General features: G+C 38.2%; 1 protein-coding gene across 2 annotated transcripts in view; it reads right to left on the reverse strand.

The window, feature by feature from the left end:
* Positions 1-321: 321 nt before the first annotated feature.
* Positions 322-17,496, reverse strand: part of PPP3CA (protein phosphatase 3 catalytic subunit alpha) — a 196,530-nt gene continuing 179,355 nt past the window's right edge. The window contains exons 11-14 of one of the 2 annotated variants that reach the window (XM_037380112.1): positions 12,324-12,408; positions 8,113-8,210; positions 5,331-5,360; positions 322-2,085 (exon numbers count right to left, since the gene is read on the reverse strand). In XM_037380112.1, coding sequence (XP_037236009.1) covers positions 1,892-2,085; positions 5,331-5,360; positions 8,113-8,210; positions 12,324-12,408 — 407 coding nt within the window. In that variant the 3' untranslated portion in view covers positions 322-1,891. The remainder of the gene's footprint in view (positions 2,086-5,330; positions 5,361-8,112; positions 8,211-12,323; positions 12,409-17,496) is intronic. The other variant, XM_037380121.1, reaches the window with a different exon arrangement.

The following is a 17,496-nucleotide window of genomic DNA, read 5'->3' on the forward strand; positions in this document are numbered from 1 at the left end:
AGATGAGGGGGTGGGGGGGGAGGGGGGGGAAGCATACATTTTTTTTTCTGCACTCTACCTGTGGGATACGTCCTACTCATTTTACTGAAAATCCAACTTTCTAACCAGAACTTGGGGGAAGTCTGCAGATGTTCAGTAGTCTAAAACAGTTGGGTAAGAAAATAAGCTTTTTCTTAGTAAAGAACTGACCTTGAATTGTCAAAAGAGTCGTTCTTCTCTTACACAGATGGTCTTCTGTCCAAAGCAAAAGAGAGCAACAAGTGCACACGCATGTGCCTGCATGCACTTCTGCAACTGAGCCAGCAAGAAAGGGAAGAGTGCTTAAGTTCATGCACATTTTTATTGAGTAGTAATATAAAATGCTTCTTTCATTGTTACAAGTGCATGCTTTGATTGCCAACATTTCGAAGTCAAATTACAAAGGCAAGGCTGTAGGCTGTAGTGAATTACTTGGGCACTTATACAATTGTTAAAAAATATTAATGGACTGTTTTGTTTTGTTTCTTTTTCTTTTTTAGAATGAACCAGTTGAAACCCGTAACTGATATACAAAGGGAAAAAAGTGAAAAAATTACACATTTTGTGGCACATGACAGAACAGAACAAAATGACTAAACCATTATGACATTAACAGTTATCATGCATTTAGAATTCCACATGTAACTACAAACTTATTTAAATTTCACAAGGTTTGCTAAACATGCTACCCATCTATATGTGCACTGACAAGCTTATGTTAAAAACTTTAAGAATACTCTCCCCTTAGATTTTTCAAAGCTTTTTTTGATTACAAAATTTCAAAGGCATTAAGCATTTTTTTTTTTAGAGAATATAAAGTACGCCAGTATACATACATTTCCAGTATAAGTCAGACCACTAAGCGCATTACAGTCCCATACAGGCCTATACAGCCATTTTTTCTTAAAAAACATGCATAGGCAGATTTTTACAGAATATAGATGCTTTTCACTGCACTTAATATGGTGTCTTGTTCACTATACTTAAAAATGCACCACTCATAAATATTTAAATTCAGCAAGCCACAACCAAGACTTGATTTACCAAAAAAACCCAGAAAACCCCCCAAACCAAACCCCCTAAATATAAACAGAAAAAAAAGAGAAATATGTTATCATTATTCCAGTTTTTTTTTTTTTAAACAAAGAAAAGGATAATTGCTGCCAAATTAGTAAGATAAGTGTTATATTTAAAGAAGGGCATTGAAGCACACTAAAGAAACCTGAGGTAAGCATAATCTGTACAAAATTAAACTATCGCTCTCTCGCTCTCACTCTCTCTCTCCATCTTTTTTTTTTTTGGCATTTTAAACAAATTTCCAACATTCTTTTTTTTCTTTTTTTTTCTTTTTTTTCTATATTTTTAAAGACTGCCTAATTTATCTCATAGCCATTGTCTGACAAGAGTAGCAAAACATTATCAATAAATAGTCCTTATTTAGTTTGTACATTTTGTTAAAAATGTTTTGATGTTGTCCATGTTTAGTGCTGCAACTGTAAACGTACAATAGTTAGTAAGAAATTAAACAAAGTTTTCATGTCCAGTAACATAATAAAAGGCCTTTCAGTAACATACCTAGACGTTCCCAATGCAGTAGGAAAACACGTTCATTCCCCTAACTTTGCAATATATACCAGCATGAGCTCTCATTTTTCTACAAGCATTTTAAAGGCATATCCAAAGGAGGTGTCTCTCCCCCACCCCCCCTCCCACCAAATTAAAATTGACGATCTCTTCATAGATGATTTTTGTAAACTGAATCCAAACCTGGCCCCCAGAGCAAGTAAGCTATTATCAGAGGCAAGAACATCCCACTGCTGATGTGCAGCAACCCCATCGCGCCCTGCAGCTCAACCCCCCTCCCAGACAGTGGTCACTGAATATTGCTGCTATTACTGCCGTTGCTGTCCATGCCATTAGTCTCTGTGGAGATTGCCTTGTTGATGGAGTTAAGGTTGGCATCGGATGGCACGTCTCTGCGTGGAGGCATTCGCTCATTAATTCGATCTAAGCCTTTGGCCTCCTCGAAGCTAGTGATCTTATGCTGGGGTGAAAATCCTTTGATAGCTAAATAAAGGATTATTAAAAAGTAAAATTAGCAAGGTAAAACTCTCGGCAGCTTTTCCCCCAACTTATCAATGAGTACGAAAGTCCTTCTTTGTGAAGGCGACAATGAGAAGATCTGACAACACGACCGACTCCTTACCGTACTTAGAGCTGGGGGTTAACTACCACTGTGTCTTGCAACACAACTACTTTTTTCAACAGGATCAACTTACAATATTTTGTTTGTTGCCCACTGGGGTTCAGCTTAAAAAGCTAAGAAGCTGACAGGAAACTACAGTTTGCAATCAGGAACCATGTTTAGAGCACAGCCGTGAGCTGGTGAGTTAGCATTTGTCATCATCACTTACAGCCTTAAAGACAGTGTGCTTCGCCGTAACATCTTCATCAGGCAGAACTCCCATTTGACTTTCAAAGACCAGGGGAAAAAGTGCTGGCCAGTTACAGGTGGTGATGACGCAGAGAGGCCAGTTTGCGGGATATACATTAAAGCTATGGGAAATCTGGGGTGACCCTGCAACAGGTTTGCCTTGTGCTCTCAACACAGGCAAGCTGCTTGTTGATCACTCAGGGCAGTTATCCTCCCCGACACGTCCCTGGACTTCTAGAAAGAAGCTTGAGTGAAACAGCAGTAATGCCGTGCAACACGGACCAGGGATATCGCAATTTTGGCACATTTGTACAATTTAACTTTGGAAACACACTGACAAACGACCAAAGTTCCAACTGAAGCTGAGGACTTTTCATCTGCTCTTCAGCAGCAACATTGATGAGGCCACACCAACCTCAGAAGGCAGCCACAGGCTGGGGACCGTATCTTTAGAGTGTGATTTTTATTTTATTTTGTTCTCTCTTTAATTGAAGAGTTGAAGATCTTTAGATTTAAAGCAAAAGAGAAAAAAGCACTGTAGGCAAACAGCAGGTCACAGCTCCATAGACAGTATGTCATAGCCTTCTGTGTGTTATTCTCTGATCTGCACCAAATCAATGCACTGCACTTCCAGAACTGACACTTTTGATACAACACTATCTTAACATGCCACAGAGCAGAAATGGTGTGTTAGTACCAGGAAACTGTAAACTCCCTGGGGAGAAAATGGTAGGGGAGTTTCAAAGATCAAATTCAGTATTGCTTCCCTCCCTTTATCTTCTTTACCCCAAAGTACTCCTGCTCTCCCTCCAATACGCAGTCCTGATTCTGGACAAGCTGGTAACTTCCATTAAAAAAAATAAGTGAACAAACCCAAAACCCTAGAACATCCCTGGTACCAATCTACCACTCCTTGCATTTTGGGGGGAGCGAGGAAAGTGTTTCCATGCTGATATTTTTGCCAACCGTTCCCGTGAAAATGGATAGATCCTGTTTGCCTCAGGATGTAGTTCCTTCGCCAGTTTCACAAATGTTATATTGAAACTTTGTGAAGTGCATGGGTTTTAACATGTATTATACTTCAACTCAGAAGAACAACAACAACATAATGGTGATTAGTTAAGTGAGCAGGGATGGAGCAGTGAAAACAGAACAGGCCCTACAGTGAGTTTTTTCAAGGTTTTGGGTTTTTTTATTTCTTTTTTTTTTTTACTTTATCTTCTATCACAAAAATGAAGATGTCTAACAAGCACCCAGGCCAATCCCTTAAAGCAACAGTTTAATGGATGGCCATGCTGACGCTGAAACACTTTCTGCATCCTGGAGCTTGCCCGTAGCACAGCCCAGCTGCCGTTACCGAGCCCTGAATCAAACTGCAGAGGAACAATTGGTACAGGGTGAAACATTTTCTCCATCATTTTCTTCATCTACGTAGACTAGTCATTACGACTATGGTTACGGTGTCTAACTAGCCATGATGGCAAATCAAGAATCAACTAGAAGGGTGCATATTGCTAGAATGGGGACGTTCAATCGATTGTGTTTCAAGCTGACACAGTATCATCTGTAATACTGAGGAAGGTGCTCTGCTGTAGTTGCTGGTCAGACAATGAGGATTAGCAGTTTACATTGAGAGTATACTAAAACACAACACAGTCACAGAAAATCACAGAAAACAGCCAAACTGTCAACAAGAATGCACACTGCAGATTAGAGATTGCCGATAGGAATAGATAATTCCAACATAAATAGCAGCTTACTCACTGCTATTTAGAAAGCAGTTGTATTTTCTCTTACTTGTTTGTTCTGTAATTTTATTCACTGCTTTACAAAAATCAAAAACAAATTCAACTGGCCAAAAGGGCACATCTTACCAACAGACAGCAATCATCAAATTTGTTTGTTTGGTGTTTTTTTTTAACTAAAAAAAAAATACCCACAGAAAATTTGAGGGGCAAGAACAAAATACAACTGAAGAATTTTGTTTTAAAGGGGAATTCTGAAAACTCTTCTTCCAAAACTTTATAATGCTGAATGAATATTGTGCCTTTACATTGCAATACGTGATTACTTAGGCTTCAACCATAGCGCTAAAAATTGCTTAAGGGTTAAATTAGGGGTCTGTCAATAAAGCACCATAGTTTTCAATACTAAACATTCGGAAATCTTCTGAGGCAGCCAGTGACTTTATATTTGTAGATAAAATGGTGCTAGTGTTAATGGTTGCTCTAATGTAAATATCCAGTGTGTAAACTGCCACTACCAGAAGAAGCAGACATCTTGCAGACAAATGTCTCATGTTGTTTTACTTTTAAAGAGAAACAGAAACACGCTGAACTGTAACAAAAGACCAATAATTTTTTTTTTTACTAGTGACCTAAAGAAAAGAAACAAACTGAAGGAAGAAAGAAAAAGGGAAAACCAAAATGAACAAAAAGAGAGAATACTCATAAAAAGCTGTGTGTTTTCCTTGACCAGGGATTCCTGAGGATAGTTTGAGGCAGAGACAAGACCCTGCCTCCAGCACACAGCTTTTGAGCTATGCGTCACAGAGCATTTACGAGCTGCTGCCGAGTTATGACCCATGAAATCCAAGTCCCCTGATCTCCTCCTGTGGCATTACTCAGTGTGTAGTTCAACATACAGGAATTCCAACGTGATTGTAACTTTCAGAAAGAAAAAAACACCACAACAGCAGCAACAGAAAAAAAACACCAAAAAATATTTTCCCCTTTAAAGCAATTACATTTTGGTTAATACCGAGCCACAATTGTTAGCCCAACACCCACACAATCTGTACAAGCTACAGCAAAATGAATACACCCAGCAGAGCCCTTATCTGTTGTGGCACCAACAGAAAGGGGACTGGCCAATTTACCTTCATCAGCCTCAATAGCCTCAACAGTAGCTGAAGAGAAGAAAGGGGTAGCAAAACGAATGAGAAAAATGAGCAGAGGATTTTAACTCTAAGAACAAGTCAGTGAATAGCAAAGGAGCTACAACACTAATGTTACTGTAAGTGCTGGATTTTGGCAAAACAGACAAACACAGAAATGCTTACACAAAAACAATAATTTGCAGACTAAATTAAGCTACAGTTTGTTCTGAAGCAGAAGTTTCACAAACTAAAAGCTTTTAAAGACACAGTTGAGAAGTTTTCTTTTGACTCAAAAGAACTACAAAATTAAAATGTCTTCCATATTCCACACCTGACCTGAAAAGGTCATTGTGTAATTCTCCCAGCTTTGAATAAGAGCAGTTTGATTTGCCCTGTCAAAAGAGAAGGAAAAATGGCATAAAGCCATCACACAAAATTCATACCACTTACAATGTCAGTTTGAAAAGTATTAGCCACCAGTACAAGGTAAGGGAGCCACATATACAACTTTTTAGAATGACTTTTCCCTCTCTTCTGACTAAAAGAAACGTCCCCTCAGCATAGGGCAGTTTGCTCAGACAGCTTTGCCTTTGCTTGCAATCTTGCCCAGTCTGCTGCACCTGTAAGCATCCTTTTTGTCAACCCAGTCTCTGAAAAAAAACTTTCTAGTATTATATTTAAATTAATGGACATAGGTACAAGATTGAAAGCTGTTGGACCTCCAAAATGGCAAAGCCTGGTCAGAGAGAGAATAGCTTGTAATCAGGAGGTTGCTGCAGTGTTATGAATACCATCAATCACTGTTTTGAAATCATTCATTGTTCTTAAAGACATAATTTCATTTCAATTCTACCCATCAGATTTGGGATGATTTTTTTTCTACAGTCAGAGATTTACAAGCTGATGCAAATCAGCAAATGCAATCCAATATAGCAATGGTACAGCTCAAATATTTAAAAAGAAATTATGATTTCCAAGAACTTCTCTGGTTTAGAGAACAGTTCAAGAAGCCAAGTTTTTAGGAATTCCTCTCTTCTTTTTTTGTCTTATTATCGCCTACATAAAAGCTTTCTTCATCCTCCATAAAATCCAAAGCAATTTTTTTTTTTTTTTTTTTTTTACTTAGGACATTAAATATTAATTGAGATCAACACTAAAATATGTATGCTACTATCTTGCTGCATAGGGAAGTAAAGGATCTAACCCACATGCACCAAGGTAAGCCTATGTGCCTCTCAAGCTACAGAGCAAGAGAGACGGCAAAAAATCAGGGAACGAAACCAATGCAAACTTAAGAGAAAACACCATAACTAGGATGAGAAATGAAAATGAGTAACCAAATCCGAACCAGCACTGACACAGTAGAAAAAAAAAATGATGACTAATATGTATACTTCCACAACAGAACATAGTACTCTTATTTTCTGTTAATACATATGGTAATATGAATGTGTGTTTAACAGAAACTATGTAAAATTCAGGTTATTTGGTAAATGGGGTACTATGTGTTAACTAATACAGAAGCTTGTGTATAGCATTATTTTACTGAGCCAGGATACTGCAGTATGAGGAGATTTTCCCTTTAGCCATTGTGACAAAAACTTTAGGCAACTTTCTCAAATTAATTTCTTTCCCTAATATTTTTTCAGGGCAACAATAGCAGTTTCCTCGGACCAAATTTTCCAACAAATATTAAGCAACTATTATGGAGAAAAGTCTAGGTAAAAACCACAACCCCACTAAGAAAGGTATCCTATGGAATCATATTGCAGCATTTTCAATGCAGAATGTTACTATGTCTGTAATACACAAGTCATCAAAAAGAAAAAAGGCAAGGGGGGAAAAAAAAGAGGAAAGAAGGTTTACCACCGTATACCTGAATCTTCTACATAAAAGAGATAGTAAAGGGGAAAATACAGAGAAAGAATGCTCCAGGAAGGAAACAGGAAAACAAGAGGCTGAGACTGTGTTAAAGGTTGTAAGGCATTTCTATTTCTTATATCTACTGCCAACAGAACCTCAATAAGTGAGAGACATTCTTGTGTGCCTGCAATATACTCTGCAGCAATACACACAGGGAAAAAAAAAAAAGGAGAGCTTACAATAGTAAATTAAATACTTTGCAGCTCCTTATTCCAAAAGGAATATTTCATCAAAAGCAGCCCTACTACAGACTTACAGATTTCCTGTAACAAGAAGCACTTGGTATAAAACTGAACTGACAATCTGTATTGTGTTTGTGTACAAGGCAAATGTGGTGTTTGCAAGAGCCTCCCTTCACTTGGGCTTAAATCAGAATGAAATTATTCTCATGCTGTCACCTAGAACTGCTAGGAGAGAAAATCTAATTCTAGAGCTATTTTCCATTGGTGATTCTCTGTGAGGAAGAACAAATCAGATAAAATGAGTGTCATTATCTAAGCTGCACCTTCAGTACTCCATGTATCAAAGGCTGCTCTTAAAAAAAACCAAAACAAACAGAAAGATGCTGTAAACTGTGGAAAGAGTGCATCTCACATGCAATGCTGATCTACCATTCTGAACAATTGATTTTCAGGGACCTTTTGCCCCTCTCTTTGTTTGAAAATCTGTGGCATGTAATGAGTCTTGAGAAGTGGCCTTACATGAACTGCTCACAAATGCTCCAGCACAACAAACCGCCTCTTTTATTCTGTCCTTTATTTTTTTCAGAGAAGACTGCAGTTAATTTTCTTGGGTTCTGCAGTTGAAAAACAATTGTTTTCTTTTACACATAACGACACACAGAGGCAAACACGCTTACCGCTTTGCAGTGTTTGTTTTCCTCCAGAAAGCACACCACTGGGCAGCATTCCTGTTGGAGTCAAACCTTTCAGTGTCAGAACACTTTCACTCTCTTCTCTGCAGAAGGAAAAAAAAAAAAAAAGACACCCCAGATGTAAACAATTGTCTCTTTTTTAAAAAAAAAACCAAAAACACAGAACACCTTTTAGACACCTTAAGCTACACCTGCCCTGCAATGATCTGGTTTTCTCCTCACCAGGACAGGCTGAATATCTGGTGATAACACCAGCACCAGTGCAGTTACACTGCTGTGTAAGTGGTTCACCTTTGCACCACACCATACACAGACTCCCACTATAGTCAATACTCTAATCTACATCTATGAAACAACATATGACATAATTTTTGAACATATACATATAAACCCACAAACTCGTAAGGAGCAGTTATTGCCAACAATGTATTTAGGTGTCTTACACCATGTGGTCCAAAATCAACTTAAAATGTTTTGCTTTTGTCTGCACTAGCAGTCAGGTGCATTATTTATTAATGACCACCAGCCATTTAAAAAAAAAAAGGCAGCTAAAAGTTCATTAAAATTAATAAGCAGTTCCACCCTTACCAGCACTATTCTTAATAGTTTTGTATGCTAAAAATGATACTGATTCAAGAAAAATGTTCTAGGAAATCTAAATATATTTTTACTGGTCTTCAAATACATACAGTTTTTAATATATGGCTAGAGGAGTACAACAGCTCTATCCAGATAAGCCATTAAACACAGCTTTCTATGAGCTGTAGTGATATCTGTGATGACATACTTTCTCAGCAGCAAACCTGACACCAATTCTTTAAGAGAAATCTATTTTCAAAGTGCTTTACTTTGAAATACATAACGACATTAAGCTGGAGGAAGCAATCACAAAGACAGAATTTAGTTCCACATTCGCTTGAGGATAATGTGGTTTTGTCTATCAAAACCATCTCTCAGCAATTCTATTACTTAAAATTTTCTTTAGACCAATGTGCCCTGAATTACTCATGTATTTCAAACAACTCTTGTTTACCTACTACATATACTCTTCAAGTTCTATTTTTAGTTTAAAAACAATTCTCCTTGTACATGCTTTTCTTTGTGTCATAGTCAAAATCAAATTGTGACTGTTTTCCTTGTAGGTTTCCTAAGCAATTAGAACTAATGTGACAGCCAAATATTTCCAGAATTAACACAGCACTTTCATCATCTGGAGTTACACACCAAAGTTTTTGGTTTCTCTTGATCATTTGACCCTGCAAGCAATTGCATAATCTGCATTTTCAATTCTGTCCATTTTATCTCTCTCTCTTATTTTTTTTTTTTAATTAAACCATAATGGCACTTCTAGCCTCATCTTCATAGGATAAATTTATTCACTGTATTTTTATTATCTTTAAACAGCATATTCCCATGAAACCTCTATATCACAAATTTCAAGATTATTTTTTTTAGCCTTTGGTGTTCCTTAGTTTCTATCTGATGTCCTTCACTTACATTCTAAAAAAAGGCAAACAAACTGATTAAACATTTTATTTACCTCCCTCCTGTCTAAATATATCCAAAGAAAAGTCAGACTTAAGAAACAAAGCTGGAGAGAGGCAATGACAGGGAATTGTGAAGTCTTCCACTGAGTTTATGCCAATCATTCTATTGTGGCTATTCTCAGCAAAGCTCATTTATAACCTTTGAAACTCCATACAAAGCTAGTTTGATACCTAACTTTGAGACTAAAGTGGCTGAAATGACCTCAGTTTCACATTCAGGTTACATCCTTGAGGAAAGTGGCCACTCAAGTTTGGAGAAGAGACATTCGACTGAGTCCTTTGAAGGTGGTCAAGATCACGTGCTGATCATTTGGAAAGGCTTTTCAAGAATTAGTGAAATCAGTTTCGTAAACCAGCAATGACTCTAACAGGAACTTCAGAGGTCTCTGAAACAGGTTAGTTTAGATGATGGTGCCACCACAGCCTTTGCAGGATTACACACAATTATCAGACACTCGTGTGTTATGTGTGGATTGTGCTGCCAAGACCAAAAATGTAACTCAGGCTTTCCTATAGGCACAGAATTTGCAAGATTAACCTCATATAATTTTTGCTGCCTAGAAGCCTGGCACCTTAGCTGAGGAGAATCAACCTTTTCCAGCAAAAGAGAAAAGGTACTCCCAGGGGAGCAATGATGGCTGGGATGAAACGTCATTCGTTCTCCTAGAAGACTGGTCTGCCAAACTGCCCATTGGAGGTATCTGTTTATTTGCTGACTACACCTCTGACCACAGTAAGGATGCACTGTATTTGCTGGTTAAAGCTAAGGGAGAAGAAATATACTCTTCATCTTCAGTCCTTCCTGCAAAGTTTTAAGGTCCATCAGTAACCAAGAACTGTAAAAGCAGCTTCACTGAGTCAACCTGTGGCTTCTCCTCTACCAGAAACAGTCCATTCTGGTCTTCTGGAGATGCTGGGATGCATGTGGTAGGGGTAAAAAAATCACCTCATGAACAATTCTGAGATGAATTTGACCACTTTTCAGGGAAGATCAAGACTGATTTTCATCAGTGCTTAAAATATTGATTTTCATGAAATAATTTAAGAGGGCTCACAGTTTCAAACAGCGCTAAAACCCTAAGTTATGAGGCTTATGCGTATCACTTTAGACAGGACACATGCCAAGAATTATCCTGTACCCTTCTTCCATCCCCGAAACCATTGAAAAGCTTCAGCCCCCATAGTCCCCTTTGAAAAAGTCTTTGACATATAGGTGACGTCAATCACCTGCAAGTAATCAAAACCCAGATATATCAGCTGAGCATCTAATTTCAGGACTTTCTGCCTATTAAAGTCTGCTTTCTGTTGAATTAATCCTACATTTCAAAAAGCGCTCGACAACAAAATACAGCAGATCCAGAACCTGCAGTTCAAGGTTATGGTAGAAAGCCAGGTTTCCCAAACTGTTTGCTCAACTATCATCAGAGAAAACTAATCGTGCTGTTTTATGAAGGTGGTGGCAATGTCAGCTCCAGGCTCTGTGCCAGACTTGGTACAGAGGAGCAGGTGGAAACATTTGATTGCTCCCCCGCCTTGTTTAAGGAAAAGGCATGATGCCAACTTCTCTTTTTTTTTTATGGGTACCACTTTGAAGTAGTTTGTGCATCACTAGTAATTCACATATAACACTTTGGGAACCCCAGGTAAAAGTCCTCCATCTCAGTATGCTATTTAAAGCCATGCTGCTGCAATCTGCAATGCATAGGCAAACTGCTGTGTTCACGTGAAGCCCTACTGACAACCTGCCCACTGCTTGCATGCTGCAGAAGAGTCTCAAATCAAGCAAGTTTGACAGTCTCATCTGAAATTAAGAGTGTAAGTTCTTCAAGGAACTATTTTTAATTCCCCTTTTTATCTCAATCATACAATCCTACCAATATATTCTTTGAAAATTCCTTTATTTTGTACTAACCATAATAGCCATAAACTGACTACAGCAGAGCCTGAGTGGGGGAAAAAAATAATCCCTCTGCTAAAAGGGAGGGAGAACTGTATTTTCTATATTTAGACTTCAGCACAGTACAGCATGTTTTCTGTTCTGCTCAGAGACATCGAATGGAGTGCACTAAACACTGAGTAGCAATTAGTTATGCATGTTCGTGTGTTTGGGGGAGTGCAGCCCAAGGTAACAAGTTGCTGTTGTCTGCACAATCATTTCCTGGGTTTATCATTAAAATACCCTAATGCTTTCATCTTTAATCATCTTTACTCATGGCAGTAGCAACAACTGTGGGTGACAAAGTGGGACAGTTGGCTTCCTTTCTGATGAGACATGATGTGGACAATGCCCTCTCTCCATATTTAACTCTTGCCTCCCAGTGGCTAAGAGTTAATTAGTACACTTGGCAAGCCAAAGTCTTAAAATAATAATTAAAGAGTAATTGCAGTTTTCTTTGCTGATGTCTTTTGTTTGTCTGCTTTATGTTCAGCAAAAGCCCTGAGGAAGATGATTATTCAGAGCCATAATAAATAGCAGTATAAATAAACAACAAAAAAGAAATCTTTAAAAGGTTCCAGTAAAACTTTGTTGGATGGTATACTGGTATACCAAAATATCAATTTTGCTGTTTGTTTAACAGTACTCTAAATAATCATTCAAAGATGTCCTTTAACATTAAAAACCAAATCTGAAAAAGCACAAAACCTTACCTTAACACTGAGAAAACTCTAGCCATTTTTCCTATTGCTCTTATCTTGTTCCTTATAACCTCCTTTCGAGCAGCAGCTGTTGCTCCTGTGGAAAACAGATTAAAACAGTTACAGAGAGCTGTAAACAATATGTAGCTATTCTAAACTCCAAATAGAAGAAACATCATATTAACACCATGGTTTGCCACACTAAGCCATATTTATAGTCAAACGCCAAAATACTATTTTTGTTATGTAAATCTCAAGACTGATGATTTTTTGACAATCTAGTTATTAGTACCTTTAGAGATGTGATCCTTTTCCTGCTACACATGAAGGCTGAATGTTTTTTCATCAAGGTAACATAATTTTCCATTTCAAAAACATTTTCGGAGACCATACTCTTATGAAAACAAGTTTTTTAGAAAGTAGTCATATTGCCAAAAAGTTATTTAACATGAACAGCACCCAAACCATAACAAAAATGTTAAAAGAAAAGCTAAACAACAATAGATTTAAAAATCTATTTCATAATCTTATCATTTTGAGTGAAAACCAATCACATTTCACTTAATTTTCTAAAAAAAAAGTGATTGGTTAAGCTTAAGACCAAGAGGGTCCAGTTAGGGTTTTGCCATCCCAGATAAAAAGTATTTAAATGGTTATAAAACCTAAAGGCAGAGTCCTGAAAACCAGCATGAAATGGTAGGGATTGTGCTGGCTGGCAGTGGTTAAGGGAGTTCCATAGAGCAACATCCTTCTTATCACTGCTACAGCCTGCTCGAAATTACGATCACTTTGAAATTTGGTAACTCACACAATAATCTGCCTTTAAAAAAATAATAAAATGTAATGCTGGAACAGAGACTACACTTCAGCTAAGTTTGCATGTGTACTTGTTACTTGGATATCATCAAAACCTAGAATATTATCTGTGTATCCAAGAAAGAACCACCTGAATGGGAAAAGCAAATAGTACTAAGTAATCAGAATGAGGAACATATTTTAATAAGGACCCCCATGTCCCCAAGAAAATGCCACATTATACTAAGTAAACCAGTTTCAGTTAATTATCACAATCATAACCACATACATCATGAAGATTTCTCCCAAAGGTTTCTCAGCGACAGGTAACCTTGGCTCATATGGATGCTGCCTGACAATGCCTGTCTGGGAGGTTCAGGAGTGCAACCTGAAAGCCACTACGCATCACGATAACGCTTCCTTCTTCACTGCTCCAGAATTCAAGGACAGAAGTGAAAATTTCTATTTTCAATTCTTAGCCAATTGATCCATTTTATGGAGTCCATCATGGAAACTAGAACAGCAGAAAGGGCCAAAAATGAGGGAGAAGGTTATGGCAGCAGAGGGAACAGCCCCAGGGAGTCAAGGTGGCAACAGAGACAGCCACCTGCGGGTGCCGGGCAGGGGAGCAAGGTGCTGCCAAACAGGGATGATGGGTGCCAGAGATGAAAAGCTGCAGAAGACATGGCCACAGAGCCTTGCCATGCAGACCTTCCCTATATGTATTATGAGCACAAAGTTACTTCAGCCAGAAGGGCTCATAATGAAACGTGGGCTCTGCTGAACTAAATGGCAAATGTCCCATCTGCTTCAGCAGCACCAGCGTTTCACACGCTGCTCCCTCTCTGTGCAGTCCTGGCCACTCTGGGCAGTGGTGGAGAAGTTCAGCGCAGCCACGCAGGGAGGTGCTGGGTGGCTTCTGGGAGCTGACTATGCAATAATTCTCAGTTTCAGTTTTCTCCACACATCTCTGCTGATGGCAGACCTGTGGCTCTTCTACCAGGTGCTGTCACCTTTCCTACTGTAGATTTCTCAATTACAATTAAACTCATAACAGTTTGAGACTACTGCTGGAAATGCAAGCGTTCCTGCCTCATGATATCTACTAGATGACTACGTGGCCTGGCTGATACCCTGGCACTTTAGAAGAGGTGAAAAAGTAGTACATCTTTTTTTTTTTTCTGTGCTTGACTTTCAAAACAAATAGTCATCCTTTCTGAAAAACTTTCAAAACTGAAAATAAATTCAAATCCTAGAGCTGTTCAAAAGGCAGCAAAGTAACTGTAGGAACAAATATCACAGATAAAGACATAAAAATGAATTCAGGACGAATCTCACCGCAACTTTTAGCACTGTGGGATTTAACCCCAAACAGTGCAAGGAGTGAGTTTGATAAAGCGGGAGCTCAATAGCCATGCCCAGGGAATCCTGCAAAGCTGCCTGTGGGGTTGCATGTCCCTGACCAGCCTACATACAAGTGGGTCCACACAAGCCACCTCGTACGTGCCCCCAGCTATCACAGTCTGCATGCTCAAATGTTTATAACTTGTACGCTTACGTACTGGGATATGTTCGTACACCTGCTGAGGAGTGTAAACTAGATGTCTTACAATCATGCATGACACTTTTGCATGCACCCATCTTTTGGGGCATGTATAAATGCATTATTTCCAGGCATTTCTAATGGTCCTCCTAGATAGTCTTAAATTATAAGCCTGTCTCTTGAAGTTCAAACTGAAAGAAACTACGCTCAGAATGGCTTTCAAACCTCCCCCACATAAAGATAAAAACATAAAGAAAAGATATAAAACCCAAAGATAAATAAAGTCTTAAGCATACATATCTCATTTTAGACAAGAGTGGGAGAAACAGCTGTAATTCAGCTGTAACTGAATTAAACAATATGTTCATAACAGTTTAATGAAAAAATAAAAAAAACCACAATGATTCAGCTGGGTTCTTCAGGAAACAGAGGGGACACACTCCTGCCTCAGTTACTACAATCTCACTGAACTGTACTCTCAAGACACGAGTTTCAGCCTTTTTTACCCTGAAAGCACTTAAACAGAATTTGTCTTCACCCACCCCCCGCCAAGTGGCACCATCCCTACTTCTTTATTACAAACCCACACTGTTCTAGTATATCTTCTATTTGACCTTTTCCTGTAGTCACTGTTTAACTTCCAGAAGAGTTGAGAACTGAAAAATGGAAATATAGTTTATGACTGAAGTGAATTACAATGCCTTACACTTAAGTATTAAATAAGAATGCAAAAAAAAAAATTACTTAATCACAAACCACAACAGGCTCAAAGGGAGTATTTTGTGCTCATCAATATACATAAAAGGCTACTTAAAAATACACTTAAAAGATTTTGGTCTCTACTGAATTCCCTGATTTGTAACCGATCTGTGAAAATGACTTAAAATATTCTATGTTTACTAAATATTAGTAATGATTTTATTTAGCCTATTTTTATTTTTAAACTCACAATGGTTTATTGCCCTGTTAGTTTTGACTGACTACAACTAACTGGATATAGTATTTGGATTCCTTATTTGTACATAAATCTGACTCACATTTCAAGTGTGAATACTCCCGTTTAGTATTCTGAATTCACTATCACTGTAAATCCTTATGGATGACTTCAGCTACACTTCAGCATACACTTACATGAAAGTAAACGGGTCATAACCTGAGAACTGGCTATGGGTAAAAAGGTTGATTTTTAGCCTTTGCAAACATTGCCTGATACTCTCTTAAGTTTTCTTTTAATATCTAAACAAACCCTACTGGCATGAAGGAACTTAAAAAAAAAAATCATCAACGAAGTCAAGTTATAAATTGGAGCAGAAAAATTATTAGGGAGGTAGAATAAAAGCTTGGAATCTTACTTCGGGAATTTAACAATTCTATTGGATTTTGGATTTGTAGCATCCAAACACAGATCTTGCAACCTGAATATACAGGATTTAAAGCAAAATGTAACTTAGACCTTCAGATTAAGCAGCAGAACAACGACAAAGACTATAAACTCTCAAACTATTCCAAGATGTAGGATTGAATAGACAGAACACAATACTGAGTAAAAAAGCCAAACCTTAATCTCTCACTGGTATCCTAATATATTACATATTATCTAATTAAGCATTTGGAAAATTAATGAAACTTAAGCCTTCCAAATTATTGAATACCTTTCTTCTGTGCATAAATGGGATCTTCTTATGAATTCCAAAGGGGAGGGGGGAAAGAAAAAGATCAGTGATGTTTGTAGAACGAAAATTAAAAAAAATACAGAACATTTGACAACATCAATGGAAATGCAATGTTTAAGTAAAGCCTGAAAAACAGAAAAGAAACAAATTAGGCAGGGAACATCCAAAAGGAAAGAAACAGATTGAGAATGATGGGAAAGAAAAGAAAAAAACACCTTTTCAGCTTAAAGCCTTGTTAGTAGGTTTTGCAGGAAACCAACACACAGGCAGAAGACCAGCAGCAAAGCTTTGCCTTGGTGTTACCAGCCCCATAACACATACTTTCTCCTGCTGCGTTATTGCAGCTGCGTCAACAAGGCTTAATCACTTCTCCAAGACTGTCACCCCAGTTCATGTGGGCATGCCTGCCTGATGACACCTATTTTCTTAGAGGAATCAAGACAATTCTTCCAGTTTATTTATGTCTGATATCTGACAGAACAGCTTACTATCATAGACATATCTGCTGCTTCTACCAAAAACCTGTGCTAACACACACATGCATGTGTTCAAATGGTCCAGCAGCTTACAGTTATCAAATCCAAACACTACCACAGCACAAAGTATTGCATTTTTCTTTGAGAGCAAGACAAGCATAGCACTCAGTGCCCAGGCACAACTGCACCACGACACACATGTTTTGGGGACACTGGTTATCTAGTGCACACTGCTAGGCTGGTCCAGAGGCACAGCACACCAGCATGCCATAACATGGCTCACATGCAAAATGCTTTGGGTGTGGAAACAACCACACCTGGCCAAATAAATGAATAAATACATCAAAAGATCACATTAAAAGGCCCCTCTGCCACCAACTCACAGAGATTAGGTATACACTGCAGCCCAACCTTGCTGGTTTGGAGGAAGAACGCACACAAACCAGTGGTAAAACCCCTTCATTTCTCTTCCAGTTAAAAATTAACTCATTGAAAAGCCAAGCCTCTCATCAGGTAGTATCATGAACACTCTTATCAATTAAGTAACGGAGACCTAATGACAAGGCTTTTTCTTTTGCTCTGTCAGCCTCTGTGTTAGGTACCAAGCTTGCTCCAGGCACAGTTTATGGCACTGAAGAGCTGTGTCAACTTTCGTATGCCACTCTTTACAGCAGATCCAGGACTGTTCACAGCAGAAC

The sequence above is a fragment of the Falco rusticolus genome, chromosome 1 (genome assembly GCF_015220075.1).
Source record: "Falco rusticolus isolate bFalRus1 chromosome 1, bFalRus1.pri, whole genome shotgun sequence".
NCBI lineage: Eukaryota > Metazoa > Chordata > Aves > Falconiformes > Falconidae > Falco > Falco rusticolus.